This window comes from Rhinatrema bivittatum, chromosome 13 (assembly GCF_901001135.1).
Source record: "Rhinatrema bivittatum chromosome 13, aRhiBiv1.1, whole genome shotgun sequence".
Classification (NCBI taxonomy): Eukaryota; Metazoa; Chordata; class Amphibia; order Gymnophiona; family Rhinatrematidae; genus Rhinatrema; species Rhinatrema bivittatum.
The window spans coordinates 15,785,760-15,806,497 of NC_042627.1; the positions used below are offsets into that span (position 1 = coordinate 15,785,760).

The window sequence follows — 20,738 nt, forward strand, 5'->3', positions numbered from 1 at the left end:
ACCCAATGGTGGAACCAAAGAAGAACCCCATCGTGGTGTCCCTACGTAAAGCCTCATGCTACTTCCCAATGATGGAAACCATCCAGGAACTGATTGACCTGGAATGGGATGCCCCGGAGGCCAGCTTTAAAGGGGGTCAGGCCTTGCAAGCCCTATACCCTCTAGAACCAGTGACCAAGGAACGCCTGCGTTTCCCGAAAGTGGACGCCATGGTCTGTGCTGTCTGAGCGAGCAACGATTCCCGTTGAGGGAGGGGCTGCACTGAAGGACAGACAATTAGAATCCATCCTTAAGCAGGCCTTCGCAACAGCAATGACACTGCAGATTGCTTCCTGCTGTGCACTGGTGGCACATTCCTGCTTGCTCCTCTCGAGAGAAACAAATAACTCCGGAACATATACCGGTGAGACGATGGAACCTGCAGCAGTCTTCCTGACGGATACGACCTCAGACCTGGTGCGTACCTTGGCCAGAGGCGTAGCCTCGGTAGTGGCAACCAGAAGACAACTATGGCTACGGAATTGGTCTGCTGACACAACTTCTAAAGGGAACCAAAGAAGAATGCCCTTTAAAGGATCTCTCTTGTTCGGAAGCGAATTGGAGAAGTTAGCAAATGAGGTGAATCCCCAGTACCTCGGCTACCGGAAGATAGGAATAAAAGATCTCAGTGTCCCTCAGGATAGACTCCTCCTGGTTTTGTTATGGATCCTTCTGCCCTTTCTTGGGTGGAATTTTTTCATGGGCTACTGTTTTTTGTGTTTTTTTTTCTTCAGGCACAGTCAGCGAAGCCGGCCAAACCTAAGAGTTCAGGATCACAGTCTGTGTATCCCCCACATGCCTGGTGCTATGGGTAAGCATTGAAGTACATTTAGACCTGCTGTGGCACCAGGCACAGATGATGAAGGCGATCTTTACTTCCAGGAGGATGGAGACATTCCTCTGGGGTTGGAGCTGTATAGAACATTGTTTCTTTCATAGAGATGAGTTGCTAGCTCTGATCTCCCAGATACTGAAGATGCTGGGGGTGCCATGATTCAATGACTGTGCCAAAGAAGAATCCCATTTTAGTTTCTTTGTGTAAAGCATCATGTTGCTTCCACATTATGAATGCTATTCAAGAATTGATTGATCTTGAATAGGGCACCCCGTAAGCTAATTTTAAAAGGGGGATATTCCTTAGAAGTGCTGTACCCCTTGGATCTGGCAGTGAGAGAACAGTTGAGCCTTCTGAAAGTGGATGTGCTGGTGTGTGCCGTCACCAAGTGGACAATTATCTCTGTAAAGGGGAAGCAGCATTGAAGGATGCGCAGGATAGGAGAATTGAGGCTATCCTTTAAGCAGGCCATTGAGGCTGTGGCAACGAATTGCAGATGGCCTCTTGCTGCTCCCTGGTGGCTCACTCTTGCTTGCTTCTCTCTCAGGAAGTTGATGAGTGTGGTTTGAATTCCAGGGAAGTGATGGAACTGGCAGCTGCATTCTTTGGGGCTGCGATCTGGTCCGTTCTTCTGCCAGAGGAGTGGCTTTGGCGATAGCGGCCAGATGTCAGCTATGGCTGAGGAATTGGTCGGCCGATACAATTTCAGTCTAATCTTACGAAATTGCCTTTTAAAGGATCACATTTTTTTGGGAGTCGGTTGGAAAAAATGACCAATAAGTGGGGTGAGTCTCGGGTTCCTCATTTATATGAAGATAAAATTCAGGCACCGCTTTTGTTTGGTAGAAGAGGTCATGCTAGGGGTTTCAAATGTTTTTGACACTACAGAGGATCAGCTTCTGAGGGCGCTCAACCTTTAGGTAGGTCTCTGTCCCAGGTAGCCCAGATGGGGCGTGGGCTCGAGCGGCAGTGCTCCCTGACGCCCTTTCAATGATGGTGTGCTAGCCTTTTTTTTTTTTTTTTTTTTTAAATCTGAGGTGGGTCTGGAGGTGATGAGAGACTGCTATGCCCTGGAGTTTCTTAGTGTTCCTCGGAACACTTTTTTGCATGGCGTCTTCCCGCAGCTTTTCGCAGAAGAGACAGGCATGTTGTCAAGGCTCCTTAGCCTGTGGGCTGGATCCCAGTGCCAAAGTCACAAGAAAATATGGACTGATATTCCATTATCTTGTTGTACCCAAGAAGGAGGTTCTTTCGCTCAATTCTGGATCTCAAGGGAGTTGACTCTCTTCTGCATGGAAACCTTATGTTCGGTGATAATGATAGTACAGTTGGGGGAGCTTTTTAAGTCTCTGGAATTGTCAGTCGTATCTGTGTTTTCCGATCGGGATAGAGCATCAACTGTTTTCCTGTTTTGGGGTGACCTATTTAAGAGAGACCCTTCGGTTTGGTCACTGCGCCCAGAACCTTCTCCAAGGTCAGGGTGGTGGTAGTGGCAGTGTTGAGAAGGTATGGCATTCTGGTCCACCCATACTTAAACGATTTACTAATTCAGGCCAAGAGCATGAAAGAGAGTCTTCAGGCCTCGTGCAAGGTGATCTCCTTTCTATAGGAACTAGATTGGGTGGTGAACATGGCCAAGAGCAATCTGTAGCCATCTCAGACACTGGAGTATATTGATGTGTGTTTTGATACAAAGCAAGGAAGGGTGTTCTTCTGGAGATCCGTATTTGGAAACCCGATGGTGCAGGTGCGACTGTTGACAGAAACAATACGCCTGATTGGTGTGGTCTTATCTACAGGTGCTCAGGTTGATGGCAGCCATCCTAGATGTGGTTCCGTGGGCAAGGGCACATATGTATCCTCTTCAGTGCACATTGCTTGCACGTTGGAGACCACAGCCTCAGGACTATTTGATAAAGCTTCAGTTACTGGCAGAGATCAGCATCCAGCTGCAGTGGTGGTTGCAAGCAAATCATCTAAGGATGTTCCCCCTACAAACACTGGGCTGGCTAGTACTCACGACAGATGTGAGCCTCCAGCGTTGGGGGGCCCACTTTCAAGAGTTGACAGTGCAGGGGTGCTGGAATACAGTGGAGTCTATCTGGAGCATCAATCAGCTGGAAGCTGTGCCGTTTGGTTGGCATTCTTGCAATTCATCGCCCGCTTGTAGGGTCGAGTGGTCCAAATGATGTGGACAGTGCGTTGACGGTGGCTTACATGAATTGCCAGGGAGAAACCAAGGCCAGCATGTGTCGCAGGAAATAGCCCAACTCATGGAATGGGCGGAAGTACATCTTCAGGAGATTTCAGCCTCACACATTGCAGGAAAAGGCAATGTATGAGCCAACTTTCCTCAGCAGACAAAGTCAATATCCAGGAGAATGAAAACTGTTAAATGAAGCATTATAGCTCATAGAGGGCTGCTGGGGCCTCCCATTTTCTAGACTTGCTGGTGACATCACACAATGCTAAGGTTCCTCTCTTCAGTCGCAGGAGAGATCTGAAGTCTTGGGCATAGATGCCCTTGTGCAGGAGTGGCCGGAAGGCAAGCTTTTATATGCCTTTTCCCCATGGCTTATGTTGGGCAGAATTATTCGGAGGATCAAGAGAGACAAGGGGTTGGTGTTTTGGTGGCGCTAGATTGGCCCAGGAGGATGTGGTATTCAGGTCTGTGGAGGCTCCTGGTGGACTCTCCTTTCCAATTACTGGACTACAGGGATGTGCTACGACAGGGGCTATTCTTCATGAAGATTCAACTTTGTTTTGTCTTACGATATGGCCCTTGAGAGGGTTCAGTTGCTAGAGCATGGATATTCCACTGCTGTGATTCCACCTTGTTTTGAGTGCGAAAGTTCTCCACTTCCTTAGCCTATGTTCAGGTTTGGTTTGAGTGTGTGAAGGACAAGAGGTTCATCCTCCTTCGGTTAAGATCTGTTTTTTCTTTTTTTTTTTTTTGCAGGATGGGTTGATTAAGGGCTTGGCCTTTAATTCCTTGAAGGTATATGTGGTGGCCTTGGCCTGTTTCCAAGGTCAGCTGAATGGTGAACCCTTGTCAATCCATCCGGATGTGGCCTGGTTCTTGAAATGGGTGAAGCATCTTCATCCCTCGTTGCTGGTGCTGGATTTTCTGGCGGGTCTCACCTTTCAACCATTGCCTAGCCTGTCCTTGAGATTACTTAATTTTGAGAACAGTGTTCTGCACGTAGAGTTTCCAAACTGCAGGCTCTATCTTGCCGGGAACAGTTCCTGCAAGTGACTCCAGGGCGGTCCAGTTGTGAACTGTTCTGTCTGTTTTGCCAAAGATGGTCTCGAATTTTCACTTGAATCAATCTGTTTCCCTGCCAACATTGGAGAGAGAGAGACGTGAATGAATATCATCCGTTAGACTTTGGATGTCAAGCGGCGTATCATGAGCTATTTGGAGGTTTCTAAATCTCTCAGGAAGATGGACCGGCTGTTTATACTCCATGGTAGGGGTAAACGGGGTGAGCCAGCGTCACGGGCTATGATAGCCCGCTGGATTAAGGAGGTTATCACAGCCGTGTATGTGGATGCTGAGCAGTTGTTGCCTAGTCAGGTTAGGGCTCAGGCAGTGTCACTGGCAGAAACTAGATTGTCGTCCGTCAAGATTTGCCGCGCTGCGACATGGGTCTCCTTACACACCTTTCCCAGGCATTACCGCCTGGACGTGCATGCCCGGGAGGACGCAGCCTTCCTGCTGGTAACCTCCTGCCGTGCTTGGGAGTAGCTTTTGGTACATCCCACTTGTGGAAAAATCTGCTGAATGCTAGGAGAGAGGAGAAACTACTACTTACCTGATAATTTCCTTTTCTTTAATGAAGACAGGTTAATCCACCTTTCTGCCCTTGGCTGCCAGATGGTGGTGCTATAGTCCTCCTGAGTGGCTGCATTTCTGGGGATTACTGGTAAAAGTGTTTAGATCCAGTCCCTAGATTAGTGATATTACATTTCTTGTCTGAGCTCAGTTTTCTGTTAACTGAGTGCTTGAATGGTTGTCTGTTAAGTTATGATCATGTATTGTTTAGTTGTCCACAGTTGGCTTTTGCAGAGAATACTGGTGGGTGGATTTCAGTGCGGGAGTATATATACCAGGACGTCAGCGTTGCTCCATCTCAGTCTGCTGGTAGAGGTGCATAACTCGCTGGTCGTGGATTAACCTGTCTTCATTAAAGAAAATGAAATTATCAGGTAAGTAATAGCTCTCTTTTTATTAAGCGAAAAAAACACATCACTGTATTGCTGTCTAGTTAAACTATAAGCTAACCAGGCTGTCTGTGTGTTGGCTTTATTTCTCCAGGTTTGTAACACGTGCCTGACTATGATTTCAAAATGAAGCGGCGATCAGATGAGCAGGAGTTGCCTGTGTACCCGGCACAGCAGCGCCGTATTGCTAGTAGCACGGACGTCTTTCAACACCAGCACCGTGTGCTCGCGCCGGCGCCTCCTGTATATGAAGCTGTCTCAGAGGCCATGCAGACTGCCACGGGAATTCAATACTCAGTAACTCCCAGCTATCAGGTATGTGTTTTCTCTAGAGTGAGAGGAGTGTCCAGGGTTTCACTGCTGGGACCCTGGTTTGGTAGAGCGGTAATAGTCCGTGCTTTCCCGTTTATTTCCTCAGGGAGCAGCCCCATTTAAAATGACTTTTCATGGCTTGCTGTTGGTTGGACATGGCTTTGATATGTGCATATTTTAGAGAAATTAGACTTTGGTTTCTTTGCCTGATTTTTCTCCTTTTATTTATTTATTTATTTAGAATTTTTATATACCGACATTCTCGATAGACATATCGAATCAGGTCGGTTTCCTTTTTTTGGTAAAAGATATTTTCTCTTTGAAATGAAATTTTGGCCAACTGAAACGGAATATCAAAAGGGGTCATTTACTAAGCTCTTTTGCCATAGACACAGAATGGGACAAAGCATTTAGTAAATAGTTTGAATGAACTGAGTACAGTGTGTTTGGGATTTTTCCACATTGGGGGATGAGGGTTTTTTCTGATATATTGGTGTTTTGCCTTTTTTTTTTTCCATAGTCATTTTGTTTCTATATCTTGTCCTGTGCAGGTTTTAATGAATCCATTAAAAAAAAAAAGGGGGGGGGGTGGCAATGTTGATTTGTTGTGGGTGATTTTGTTTTTGCTCACTGGATTCTATATTTTCCTGCATTTTCACTGTTTTGATTAGGGACACATAGTTGTGTGATTTTTTTTTTTTTTTTTTATTTGACATAGTAACATAGTAATGACAGCAGATAAAGACCAAATGGTCTATCATTTTATTTATAGAAAACGATTTCTAGCCTGCCCCATCCACAGTTCTAAGTGGGACACAACAGTAAACTCGTAAGTGCAAAAACTTAAAATTTGCAAATACATATCCTATTCCATGAGGAAGACCAGCATATAAATCTCTCTAGACATAGAAATTGCATTCTCTGAGGACAAGCAGAATGGTAGTCCTCCTCCATGGGTGACATCATCAGATGGAGCACAGATGTGAAAATCTTAAGTCAAAGTTTCTAGACTAGGCATACTGAGCATGCCCTATATCACACGTCCACAGTAAGTCCCTCTCCAGACTCTTTTTGTGGAGCTGTAAGCCTCGTGATGAGTGAGCTCACTTTGTCTATTTTTGGCCTTGTGGAAAACTTAAAAATTTTTTTTTTCAAATTTTTTCTTCGTTATTCCGTCGCTAGGTCTCTCTCTGTGCCCTCCCGTAGTATCACCTAGTCAGGGTTTTCAGCAATTTGGGTAAGGTTTCCTTTCGCGATCTATTTCCCATGGTGGCAGCACATTGATGCTCCCTGGCCAATGGTGCACCACCATCGCCTTTGAATTGTGCCCTTTTTGTTTCATCCATCATGGCCATGTCCGGTTTTTGGCGATGTCCCCACATGAGATATAGCCTCTGCCTAGGGGCATTGCATGACATCCGGGATTGCTCAGATGACCCCGAAGGAATGTCTGCTTCGACTTGACAAGGTGGAGGAGCTTTATGGTGAAGAAGTCTGAACCATTGGCATTGGTGGCATCAATATCGAAGAACCAAGGAGCCGTGCCGATTGGACCCATCCATCAAAGTCGGCAGGACTGTCTATGCTGGTGGATAGAGGTACTGGATACTGACCATCATCTATCTCCTTTAGGCCGAGAATGTCTGTCTGGTTTCTCGTCATTGAGTTCTGCACTGGGGAAGGACCAGGCTGAGTATCGAGGGAAGCCGAAGAAACATTGGTGCTGGTCCACGTTGATGTACTGGATTTTGCTACGATGCTCCCAAAGCAAACATGCAGCGAGGAGTGCCAATCCTTCATCAGTGCCAGGGGTCCCCTCTGTCTTCACCGGTCTTGATGCCAATCACCGATCCACCTAGAGGATCCAGCTACCCTTCCTCTGTTGGTGTTGGCATTGGCAAAGTTCGAGGAGTAGCTGGTGCACTGAGTCCAGCTAGTGGTGGACTGGGCACTGCAGGGTTTCGGTTCTGTGGCACAGATGGCACCGGACCCAGTGCTACCTGTCCTTGAACTGTTTCTAGAGAAGCTCAATGTGCTCATTGGTGCATTACCGACTCTGTGCCGAATCCTGGGACAGCATCTGTGCCCAGCAGGGCACTGAGGTCTCTCCCCTACTGATACGGTGGTCATTGCTAGTTCCTCAGAGGAGGAAGCTCCACCGATGCCGGCAGAGATGCCGAGGCCTGCTGTCCCTATCCAGTTCTATCAGTGCCTGCATCTAGGGACCATTACCCTGTGGCTTACAGTGAGGATGAGAATCCCTATGGTCCCTAGGGGGATTATACTTTGGAGGAGTCCTCTGAAGACTCAGAGGGTCTCCCTTCAGAACCTTCTACTCCAGAGGAGGGAAGGACGTCTCCACCTGAGGACTTAACCTTTGCAGGTTTTGTGAGGGTAATGGCGGAAGCCATCCTGTTTTGGTTATTGATGGAGGAGAACACTAGGCACAAAATGCTTGAGATCATCCAGTTCATGGAGACGGTGACAATCCCGGTACATAAGATCCTTAAGTTGCTACTGGGGTTATGGGAACACTCCCTCACAGTGCCTGCCATTAATTAAAAAAATATATATATATAAAATAAAAAGAAAAAAAGTAGAAAGGGTCTACCTCGTCCATAAGGCTGCCGGATTTGATAAGTGTCAGCTGCCCCACTAGTCAGTGCTGATTGAATCCACTCTCAAGAGGGCAAAGCGCTCTCTGACTCCTACCTCAGCACTCCTGGGAAAGGTCCATAGAACAATGGACGTTCTTGGGAGGAAGGTGTTTCAAGGTGCCATATTCATTGCTTGCATCGCTGCCTACTAGCTCTACTTGAGCCAATACTCTTGAGACATCTGGAAGCAGGTGCAGGAGATGACAGAACGATTACTTTAACAGCAGGACACCCTCATGTTACTAGTGTATAATGGCCTGGAGTGTGGAAAACACGAGGTCTGAGAGACCTACGATATTTTAGAGATGGCATCAAGAGTCTGCAGCGGGAATCAGCGCCCTCAGATTGGCATGGCTGTGGCTTCGGATTTCCAATCAGAGGTACAGGAACGACTCGCTGATGTGCCATGTACTGGAGAGAATCTCTTCGGAGATAGGGTGAGGGACAATGTGGCCCAACTTCGGGACCACCATGAAACCCTCCAACAACTCTCTGCCAGGAGACTGGCGAGACTGGGATCAAGGAAGTCTTTCTTTCACCAAAGGAAGTACTATCCTCTGCCTCCTTGCTCCTGTCAACACCATCAAGGTTCCCACAGCCGTCCTAGGCAGTAGAGAGCCCCCAAGCCCCAACCGGCTCCTCTGTTAACTCCTGGGATGGGGGTTTTGACTGGGTCATAGGGAGAATATGCCAGTTGCCCGTACTTGGGACCAGTGGGCTCTGTCCATTGTCCATCAGGGGTACCAGTTGAACCTACTGGGTGTCCTGCCAAATTGCCCTCTGTGCCCATTCTGGGAGCCAGAAGCACATCAGGATGAACTACTAGCAGAGCTCTCCTCCCTCTTATCGGCCAGAGCAGTTCAGCCTGTATCACCAGGGCAAAGAGGATGGGGGTTCTACTCCAGGTTCTTCTTGATTCCAAAGAGAACAGGAGGACACTTTTCCATCCTAGACCTAAGGGCCTTGAACAAGTTTCTTAAGAAAAGTTCAAGATGGTTTCCCTATGCACCTTGATCCCCCTTTTGTAAAAAGGGGACTGGCTATACTCCATCAACCTAAAGGATGCATACACTCATATCAAAATCTTTCCCAGTCACAGGAAAGTATCTCTGATTTGTCGTGGGAAAATAACACTTCCAGTACTGGGTGTTGCCGTTCATGCTCACGTCAGCCCCACGGGTCTTCACAAAATGCCTGGCCATGATGGCAGCACACCTCTGCAGGCTAGGAGTGCATGTTATGCCATATCTGGATGATTGGCTGGTCAAGAGCATGTCTCAGGCAAGGGCCACCAGGTCCATGCGCTTGACCATCTGGGTGTTGGAGTCACTGGGTAATTCAATTAAATGTAAAGTCCCATCTCAGCCCGTCACTTCAGTTGGACTTCATAGGAGCCCTGCTAGATATGTTTCAAGCCAAGGCCAAACTGCCTTGCCAGAGGGCCATCTCCTTGGTGACCATCGTGACAGAGATCCAACAGAGCCAGCAAGTGTCAGCCTGGCACATGTTGAGTTTGTTGGGCCATATGGCCGTGACTGTCCATGTCACTCCCTTGGCACATTTACAGATGCATAGAGCCCAATGGACTCCAAGGTTGCAGTGGCGCCAGGCCACTTAGAGCCTCTCATGGATGCATTGTGCTGGTGGCAGGTACTTTTAAATCTGGAACAGGGATCTCATTTCGAAGTCCCCCTACCCAAATTGTCCTAAACACGGTTGCTTCCATCCTGGAGTGGGGAGCTCATGTAGATGGGCTTAGCACTCAGGGTCTCTGGTCTGCCCAGGAATGCTTTTGTCAAATCAACTTCCTGGAGCTTCGGGCAATAAGGCTTTTAGAGATTGGCTGTCCAACAATTTGTCCTGATTCACACCAACAACCAAGTAGCTATGTGGTACGTCATCAAGCAGGGAGACTCGGGATCGTACCTCTTGTGTCAGGAAGCGATCCAGATCTGGTCGTGGGCCCTGTCCCGCAGGATGGTGCTTAGGGCTATGTACTTGGTTGGAATGGAGAATGTGGTAGTGGACAGGCTGAGTCGAGTCTTTAGACCCCATGATTGTTCACTGGACTATGGGGTAGAAAATCTTGATATTGCGCCTTTGGGGGAGCCCATATGTAGATTTGTTTGTGTCATCCTGCAACAGGAAGGTGGTGCTCTTCTGCTTCCTGTACAAGTCAAGACGCAAACTAGCCTCTGATTATGTCGCCCATCATTGGGGCAAGGGTTTGCTGTATGTGTAGTCTCCGATTCCCTTAGTGGCAAAGACTCTTTTGAAGCTTCATGAGGGCAGGCGGACTATGATCCTCATAGCCCCTCATTGGCTGAGACAGGTCTGCTTTCCACTCCTACGGGAGTTGTGTATCCGGAGACCAATCATCTGTGGACTTCCTTAGATCTCATCATGCAAGATAAAGGCAGGCTGTGACATCCCAACCTCCAGGCCCTGTCGCTCACAGCCTGGATGTTGAGGTTAATCCTGCAGCCACTTGATCTTTTAGTGGATATGTCTCGAGTCCTAGTGGCATCTAGAAAGCCTTCCACTAGAAAGTCCTGTTCACTGAAGTAGAAGTTTTTTGTGGTGTGAGCTGAAGGCCCTAGATCTGTTCTCCTGCCCCTCATAAAAACTGCTAGACTACCTCCTTCACTTATCGGAGACTGGCTTAAAGACCATCTCAGTGCAGTTGGCATATACCACCAAGGTGTAGAGGGTACACCCATCTCTGTATAGCCTATAGTTGTTGTATGTTTCATGCAGGGTCTCTTTCAGTTGAAGCCTCCCCTAAGGCCTCCCGCGGTGTCTTTGGACCTCAACATGGTGTTAGCTTAGCTAATGAAAGCTCCTTTTGAGCCGCTGTGCACCTGTGACCTGAAGCACAGAGTAAGCGAGCCCCATGCCAGTGACTTATCCACCTTACACTACGTTTTATCATGACAGGGTAGTCTTGCGTATGCACCCTTAGTTCAAGCCTGAGGTGGTGACGGATTTCCATCTTAACCAGTCAATCGTCCTGCCAGTGTTCTTTCCCAGTCTCCATTTCACACCAAAGCAAACGAGCCCTGCACAGTTTGGTCTGCAAGCGAGCCTTGGCCTTCTATGTGGAGTGGACAGAAGCCCAAAGACAGTCCATCCAAATTTTTATTTCTTTTTGACAAGAATAGATTAGATGTTGCCATTTTAAACAGACGCTATCCAGTTGTCTAGCGGATCCCATCTCCTTCAGTTATGCCCAAGCGGATCTGCATCTTGGGGGTAATGTCAAGGCTCATTCTGTCAGAGCCATGGCAGCATCTGTGGCCCACTTGCTAGCAGTTCCCTTGGAGATATGCAAGGCTGCGATGTAGAGTTCTCTCCACACATTCACATCTCATTGTCTGGATAGGGATGGCTGACGTGACTGAGTTCTGCCATCTGTCTTTCGGAATCTGTTTGAGGTGTAGAACCCAACTCTCCCGCCTAGGTCCCAGGTTTGGGTTCAGGCTGTCTCTCCCTCTGTTACCAACAATGCCGGTGATGTTGTGCCCATTGGTACCTAGTTGGTCCCCTTTTTGTGTAGGGGAGCAGCCTGTAGCTGGGGATTCACACGTGTGAGGACTACCATCTTGCTTGTCCTTGGAGGATGCAGAGGTGCTTACCTGTAATAAGTGTTCTCTGAGGACAGCAGGATGTTGGTCCTCATGAAACCTGCCCGCCACCCCTCAGAGTGGGGTTCTCCTATTTTTTATTTTAATCATAATTCTATATTAAGACTGAAGATGGACCCCACAAAAGTCTTCTGCATCAGGGCTCCATCTGAAGATGTCACCCATATGTGAGGGCTAACATCCTGCTGTCCTCGGTGAATACCTGTTACAGGTAAGCAACTCTGCTGTATCTCTGTCCTCAGGAAAATTGTCTTATTTACAGAGTCATGCACTTGCTTTCTGAATTGGAAGAGCTCTTAGACTGAGCTGGTATCGTCCTTTTCCCATAGACTTGGGAGAACTTGTGGAGATAATAGGTGATGGTTGACTGGAACTGTGTGTTTACTATGTTTGCTGGTGTGTCTTGGTGGAGCTTTTTCTCTTCAGAGTGCAATTTTTTGACTTGCAGGTGTCTGCTGTGCCACAGAGTTCAAGTAGTCACGGGCCTACTATTGCTGCTGTCCATAGTGGACACCATCACACCACTACACCAGTGCAGGCACATGGCGGCCAAGTCGTGCAGAGTCATACCCATGCAACGCCTCCGGCAGCACCTGTTCAAGGACAGCAGCAGTTCCAGAGGCTAAAGGTAATGCAGGACCTAGGTGCCTATACGTCTAGTGCTTTTCCTCTTGGGTGTATAAATTTATTATTTTGTTGTGGTCTTGATGCTTGCTAATAGGTGAATTCTGCAATGTGATTAAATAATGAGGCCATGTTATTGTGTTAATTTTCCTGTTTTGTAATCATCAGGTGAAAACATTGCAGTGACATTTCTTCATTTTGACTTTAAAAAATCAGCAGATTTGTAAAAATGTATCTCTGTTATTATAGTATGTAAGCCATTCAGTGTCATTTTACCTGGATGTTACATTTCTTGGATGCTTGGGGCATTTAACTTTTGGCCTCAATACACAAAGGCATGCTATAGCCAGTAGGGCACTCCAGGTTTTGGTTTTAGATTAGTTTGTGCAGTATGGCCTCACAGTTTGAGAACTGTGACACCATGTATAGATCATACGGCATTGGCTGTTGGTGTTCCTGCTGTCATTCTGTGTAAAACTGGGTTGTCTGACTTGTATTATGTATTACTTCATGGATTTTTACTATCCTGCTTGTCAGGTGGAAGATGCCTTGTCCTATCTTGACCAGGTGAAGCTTCAGTTTGGCAGTCAGCCTCAAGTCTATAATGATTTCTTGGATATTATGAAGGAGTTCAAATCTCAAAGGTAAGAGCAAAGAACACCAGCAGGCTGTCTACCTTCCCTCCTTCCTTTAGAGTAAGACTGGGATATTTTATAAGCTTGAAGGAAAAACTCATGTTTGGGGAGAGCGGGTACAGGGACTTTCTTAAGCGTCCAGCCAGATGAATCCAGAACAAGTGGGTTATGCACTTCTACCACCAGATGGAGACAGAGCAAACTGAAATCGGTGACATCAGCCTGCCAGTATTCTCCAGTGGAAGGTTGACATGCATTTCCGGGGCTTGCTTCAAATTGAAAAGGAGAATTAAGGAAAGCTAATTTGCCCCGCTCTCCTGCAGTGATACCAAATAGTCCGTCCCCCAGTTAAGAATTACTGAGGTGATTTCCGTGGTCCCTCAGATGAGCATAAACCCATTTGTTCTGGATTCCTCTGACTGTCCTAAAAAAAAAAAAAAAAAGAAATAATCAGGTAAGTAGTAATTTCTCAATCTTTGGCATATGTTTGAATTCGGAAGGCCTTTGAGTGTTTGTGTTCTGATAAAGTAGTTCACAGAAGTGCTTCAGGACCTCGTATTCTGGATTTTCTTCTGCATGGTCTGGTGAAGGGATAGCTCTTAATTTCTTGAAATAAGCAGCAGCCTGTTAGAGGGCACATGCAGGGCTCTTCCTTGCCTACTTATTCACATGTTTCTCATTTTTTGAGAGGTGTTAAACACATTAGATCACTTGTTAGGGATCCTGTTTTCTCTTGGGATTTAAACTTGGTTTTATCATTCGTAGCTGATTTTCCCTTTGAAGCCTCTTAAGATTTCTTAAAGGTTGCTTACCTTGAAGGTGGTGGTTTTGGTGGCGATTGTTTGGCCAGACGGGTTTCAGAGCTACAGGTCTTGTCCTGTAGAGAGCTCTTTTTGGAGATTACGTGAGATGTGGTCAAGATCTGTACGGTTCCTTCTGAAGGTAGTGCAATTTTTCATCCGACTCAGATGATTTGTTTGCCTTACTTTAGCAGACATACTAAAGGACATGGGTACTCTGCATTATTTAGAAGTCTGCAGACTTTTGCTGAGATATTTCAAGAGATCTCAACATTATTTGTTTTTGTACTGGTGTGCAGAAGAGTGAGGCAGCATTTAAAAACAAAGACTAAGCAAGTTATTACAGTAGCTTATTTTGATAAAGGAAAGTCCTTACCAAGTTAAGTCTGAGCACATTTCACTAGATCCCAAGTGACTTTGTGGTCAGAATTGAGATTCGTCTTTTTTTTTTTTCCCCAAAATTTTTATTAATAGGAAGATGTTACACAAATCTGAGATAACAATAGCAGATGCAAACAGAAAAAAAAACTGCATACAATACAAGTGTTGCACAAAAAATGTGTGGTTCAACAACCAATCCTCTGTCAACGTACTCCCTGGTTTTCCGTTTTTATATCCTCCATCCACTCCTGACCCTACCACCCCCACCCCAAATACCCAGCTCCAAAGCATCCTCATTCATACCGCATGCATACCACAGACAGACCACGCAACCCCCCCCCCCCCCCCCCCCGAACCTCATTTATGACCATATGGCCTTGTACCCAGTGTTATTAAGCTCAATTTGGAGAGCCAGAGGAAACAGGGCATAACATGCATTCCAACAAGGCAGTACATATCTTATCCGGTTTTCTCTTGCCAAGGAGAAAATCCATAAATTCCATCTGAAGTAGAGGCCATCCTGCCAAACCATGCATCAACTGAAGGCTGCGCCAAGGGGTCAGTTCAGATATCCAGTATGGTATGGCATGCCACCATAACCGCTAGGCGTTCAAATCTTGCTCTGGAACGCGTACCAGGAACCTGAGAGGACTGTTGGTGTGCCATCAAAAGCGACCCGTATGAGGGAGGACAATACCAGTACTTTTATTAATTACGTCAAGGACTGACTTCCAAAAAAGCGCCATGTGCGGGCACGCTAACAAACGATGATATAAGTTGCCCTCAACAGTGCCACACCGGCTACATAAAGAAGACTGGGTAAGCTTCGTATGAAATCGGCGAACATCATCACAGAAAATATTATGAAGAATTTTGAATTGGACCTCACGCAGCCCCTCGTCTGGCAATAACTGGTAAAGAGCCGTAAAGCAGCTCTTCAGGTAGGACGGGGCCAACTGTGAGTCCAACAAGGCAGTCCAACGAGTTGTAAGATGCTGTAATCGGCTTGAGTGGCCCAAGGACTGCCCTGATTTTTTCCATCCAGTAATTGCATTATGGAGGCAGGCAGTGTCAAAAACCTTAGTAGCAAACGTTTCCGCTGTCGGTTCCTCTACAGACCATGCGAGGGATTGAATACGACAGGCTTGCAGGTACACATAAAAGTACTTAGTAGGCAGTTGAAACTTGCTTGTCAGAGTAGCGAAATCTTGGAGGATATGGGAATCGGGTTCAAACAAATGAAATATGTATAACACTCCATTGTCAGCCCAAGCCTGGAATCCAGCCTGGCTATCCTTCCCTGGCACAAAACTTGCATTCCCTAGAAAAGGTAAAAAAAAGGGAGGCTATGCCCTTCAAACCCCACTGTTGCCACAACCTGCGCCAGGCTCGGGTAGAAGGTTGTAAAAATATTCGAGGGTATGCCATGGTACTCCGCAGCCCTGGGCGCATCTGAATAATACTTAAAGGGGGAGCTAGGTTGAGACATCTTATGTAACATCCCTGAATCACAATAAGAGTCAGTTTCTGTAATCCATTCACCCACATACCGCAACTGACCAGCCTCATTATAGAGTCTAAAATCCGGTAAATTAAGCCCTCCCTGCTCTCCCGGGGATGCTCCAGGACCGCATAAGCCAACCAAGCCCGTTTCCCCTTCCACAAAAACTTTTGTAAACTAGCGCGCAGTTGCCGAAGATCCTCCAGCTCTCAACCAACAGGGTGTCATGTGCAGCAGATAGAGAAGCCGTGGCACCATTACCATTTTAATAAGAGCACTTCTACCAAATAGGGAAAGTGGCATTGGGGTCCAGAGCTGCAGCTGCACCCAAAGCTTAAGGAGACATGGGGCACTATTTAACTCATAAAGCTGTGCCAGCTTTCGGGGTATCCAGATGCCCAAATATCTGATCTTGCCAGGGGCCCACTGAAAAGGAAAGGGACTGTCCCAGGATCCAGGCAGGTGAGCATTTAGGGCCAAAACCTCTGACTTTCCATAATTGATTTTCAGCCCCGCCACCAGACAAAAAGGTGAATAATAGTAGGCACACTGGTGCAGGATTGTCCCACAAGCAGAAGGATGTTATCTGCAAACAAAGTAGTCTTCAAAGGGTGGCCATCTACACTAATCCCAGTGAATCCCGGGTCTCCTCTTAGCCGAATAGCCAGGGGTTCCAATGCCAACACAAATAGCAATGTAGAAAGGGGACACCCCTGCCGTATTCCGCAGTGTAAAGGAAAAGGGTCGGTGGATCCCCCATTAAGCAAAATAGTTGCGCTAGGGTTACAATAAAGAGCCTTCAGCCATTGGAGATAGGCCCCTGAGAAGCCGTAACGTTGTAGAGCCCAGAACATGTATTCCCAGGATAAGGAATCAAATGCCTTTTCCGCATCCAGACTGAAAACCAGGGCCTCAGCTATCGATTGATAGCTTAATACTGCCAGCAAGCGCCGAACATTGCAGACCCCCTGTCGCCCCTTAACAAACCCCGTCTGATCTCTATGAATAAGGAGGGGCAAGGATTTTAATGTCTACGTTTAATAAGGAAATGGGTCTATAAGAACCCACTTTCAAGGGATCTTTTCCTGGCTTTGGGAGAACGACAATGACAGACCGGTTAGTCCTCAGCCAGGCGGTCAGTGAACAAAAGGTCCGCATAATATTTCTGCAATGGACAAGATTGAAAATTTCAATATCTTGTAAAATTCGGAGCCTAGCCCATCCTGGCCCGCTGCCTTGCCCAATTTAAGCTTGGAAATATCAGCACAGATTTCCCCCTCAATGATAGGGCTGTTCAATGCAGTAATCTGATCTACAGTTAGCGAGGGCCATGAGATCCCCTGAAAGAGGGACTCAGCAACATCAGCAGCCATAGGCTAAGAGCCATAAAGAGACATATAATAGTCCCGAAATCTACGGGCAATGTCAGGTGAGGTACTCAAGTGGACTCCCTGGCTATCCCTAATCCCTGTTACGGCTGCCCATTGCCCCCTAGGCCGAATAAGGTGGGTCATCAGTCTACCTGCCCTGTTCCCTTGTTTATATAAGTGATACTGATAATAACGGAGCGATTTAGATGCCCTTTGGTGTAGTAACCCATTAAGAGCAGCCCTAGCCCTGTCAGCCACCGCCTTGGACTCCCCCGTCATGAAGGTCATATGTTGTTGTCGAGCTTGTTTAAGAACAGCAGTTAACCTCAGAATTTCAGCATTGCATTTTTTATTTGCTCTAGCCACATACGCTATTATTGCACCTCGCATCACAACCTTACCAGCCTCCCACACAGTCGCGATGCTCATATCTGGAGTCGCATTATGTTTTAGGTATTCCAGCCATTGATTTTGTAAATAAGTCTGGAATACTTTGTCCAGATATAAATGGATCCACATTGAATTGTTGCCATCTCAGGGGCGTGATCAGAGATAGAAATAGTACCAAAAATGGCCTCCGTCACCCTCTGGAAACAGCTATCTGATACCAGCAAGTAATCTAATCGGGAATAAGACCTGGTGTGGGTTAGAAAAAAAGTAAAGTCAGAGTCTCTGGGATGCAATACCCGCCAGATGTCCATTAATTGCAATTTATCACATAAAAGATTGACACCTTTACTCCTGTCTTGAATTTGCATAGGCTTGGGGGGTCTAATATCTAGCTGCTTATTAGCCACTGTATTAAAATCTCCCCCCCCACCCCCGACTACCAGGTGATAGTTAGGGAACTTAGCCAGACGACTCACCAAGGAAGCAAAAAATAAAGGAGAATATACATTAGGAGCATAAATATTACACAACACCATTTTCTAATCATAGACTGTACCTACAGCAATCACATATCTCCCTTCTGGATCCTGGTATGTGCGCGCTAGCTGAAATGGTAAATTTGTATGGATTAGAACGGCGACTCCACGCTTCCTCGAACTAAAGGAGGAAAAGTAGCATTGACTCACCCAGTCTCTTTGTAGTTTATCTGAAAGGTGCGTTTCCTGCAGGAATACTACCTGGGCCCGCAGGTGCTTAAACATTGTGAGTAGCTTCTTTCGCTTAATCGGGGAGTGCACCCCGTCCACATTCAGTGAGACAATTTTAACCTGCGCCATACCTCGAGTCCAGAAGGACACTCAAAAAAAAATGTCATTATTCACATTTGGACTTCCAAGGCCTCCCAGCTTGGGCCTTTAGAAAACAGCTTGGCATACAATGAAACAGCCGCAAATACACTGCGTCCTGCAAACAGAAAGAGGTTCCCCCTACACCCCCCTTCCCCTCCCAGCCAGTTGCTCACTCACACACACAAATCACAGCCACACCCAGAACTCCTTGCTCCTCAAGAGGCACAAAGTACCCAGCGGCCCTGGAGGGTTCACTGGCTTTCCTCTGCCCCTCCCCGACACTGATCTTATAACGTCTGGTATTTAGAACAAATTAAAGAGAACATGGGAGGTGAAACTACCAACAGAACCAAAAGACAACGGCCCATTCCTCTGTATAGGACCAGAAACAGTCAATTATGCAATCCATTGGAGGAACAGAAGAGACTGTGGCACTGGCATAGCAAAGCCAGTATAACTCTGTCCTTCAAGTAACATTGCCTGGCTCTAGCGAAGAGATAAATGAGAGGTTCGTCTTTCTTACATTTGCTTTCAAAGCATTATCATTTGGAGTGTTGGCTAAAGAAGCTGTCCTTGCTATGGAGGTGTTATGAGCAAGCTTGGCAGTATCCCGACCAGATCAGATGTAGCCTGGGTTCATCCCATGTGACTGGATTGATTTTGTGCGGATGAAGAGGAAGGAGAAACTTTACTCGTCTGATAATTTCCTTTCTTTGAGCCCAGGCAGACAAGGCAAGAATCCACCCAATCTTTTCTTCCAAACTGTATATTTTCAGTGTACAAATGTATTGTATATATTTGGGGGAAAAAGGAAGGCGCTGGTGGCCGTTAGGTGTTGCAGGTGTGTATCCTTCTTTCTTCCAGTGTATGTTATAGTTGCAATGTTTGTGTATTGTTGGAAGCCCTTTGGTTATATTTGGGGGGGGGGTTATTAAATATTACATTTAGTATGTTATAGATAATACTGGCAGTCTGGGTGCAGCACAGGTGCTTAAAAGGGATGACTTCAGTGAACTGTTGATATGTCTCCATCTGCTGGTCGACGAGCATAACCCATTCATTTGGACTGGTCTTTGAGGACTCAAGGAAAGGAAATTTATTAAATAAGAGTACATTTCTGCTTTGTATTTAGTGAAATACTGTGTATTTAAACTGTTGGCTACTCCAGAATTTGACATGTTGAGTGGTGGTGATAGAATTATTTGGTTTTGGAGAAAATGACCCAACACATTGAGCATTTGTTTGTTCTTTATTTCTGTGTAACTATTTTATATAAATGTCTGTACTTTTTACAATTTTTCCAAATAACCATTTTTTGTTCTGTGTTGATTTTCAGCATTGATACCCCTGGGGTGATCAGTCGTGTGTCTCAGCTGTTCAAAGGTCATCCTGATTTGATCATGGGTTTCAACACTTTCTTGCCCCCTGGTTATAAAATTGAGGTGCAGACAAATGACATGGTGAATGTGACAACCCCTGGGCAGGTTCATCAGATACCCACCCACGGCATCCAGCCACAGCCTCAGCCTGCTCCTCAGCACCCATCACAACCCTCAACACAGTCAACCCCAGCTCCTGCCCAGCCAGCCCCACAGCCGACCCCTGCCAAAATAAGCAAGGTGAGCAAAAGGAGAAGCACTGGGACATTCTGTCAATGGGGGTGTGAGGGAGAAAAAGTGTCAGATTACAACTGAAGTCCCCCATGACACTACAAAGTGCAACTTAGCAACAGTTCTAAGAGCACATTGGAGTTTGACAGTAAGAACCCCTAGGCTAGTTTGTTAGTGATACAAAGAGACACAAAGCAAGGAATTCTGTTCCCCAGTCAGTCTGTAGAATAACCATATGTGGAACAAATGATACAGTAATTGGTTGACCTATTTTTGCATACTTTATTGAAGATTTTTTTATATTTATATATTCTTTTTATATATATAATTTCCTTTAGGAAATTTCATTTTTTATAGCCTAATTTTTTTAGGGTATCTAAAGAGAACTATATAACAATTCTCTCTTTAAGGTTAATGGTTGACCTATATTTGTATCCCTTATTTTTTTGCATTCCTACATACGGTTATTCTATAGATGCCTATATAATAAGCTTATAGCTTGGCTGTGTTTTTCCTGCTATCTATTTAAATTGAGAATAGGGAATAGTCAAGAAGTCTGATAGACGTTTTCCTTGGAATATAGTGTTCTGGTATGATTCTGTTCTCCATGTTGTTCATAACTGCTTTGTGCTGTAAGCTTGAATCTTGCTGTATGTCTGTAAGACTGCTGCTCTGAGTATTGCCAATTGAACTTTTTTTTTTTTTAAGTTTGGCAGCATATACCTGTTGTGCAGTAATGTATTATTGCTCAGTTAGTGGTTTATTGGCGTCCTAAGGTACTAAACCCTCATTCTTAGGATGTGACTTGAAGAACCCTCTTGTGGACAGTGTGATGGTCTCATCCTTCAGCCAAATGGTTTGCTCCCAT

The 20,738-nt window shown here is 46.1% G+C and overlaps 1 protein-coding gene across 2 annotated transcripts in view; it reads left to right on the top strand.

Moving 5' to 3' along the window:
• SIN3A (SIN3 transcription regulator family member A) overlaps positions 1–20,738 on the top strand; it is a 173,174-nt gene that overhangs the window by 26,335 nt on the left and 126,101 nt on the right. For both annotated transcript variants that reach the window (XM_029574814.1, XM_029574813.1), the window contains exons 2-5: positions 5,193–5,413; positions 12,160–12,339; positions 12,873–12,979; positions 19,597–19,879. In XM_029574814.1, the coding sequence (XP_029430674.1) occupies positions 5,225–5,413; positions 12,160–12,339; positions 12,873–12,979; positions 19,597–19,879 (759 nt within the window). In that variant the 5' untranslated portion in view covers positions 5,193–5,224. The remainder of the gene's footprint in view (positions 1–5,192; positions 5,414–12,159; positions 12,340–12,872; positions 12,980–19,596; positions 19,880–20,738) is intronic.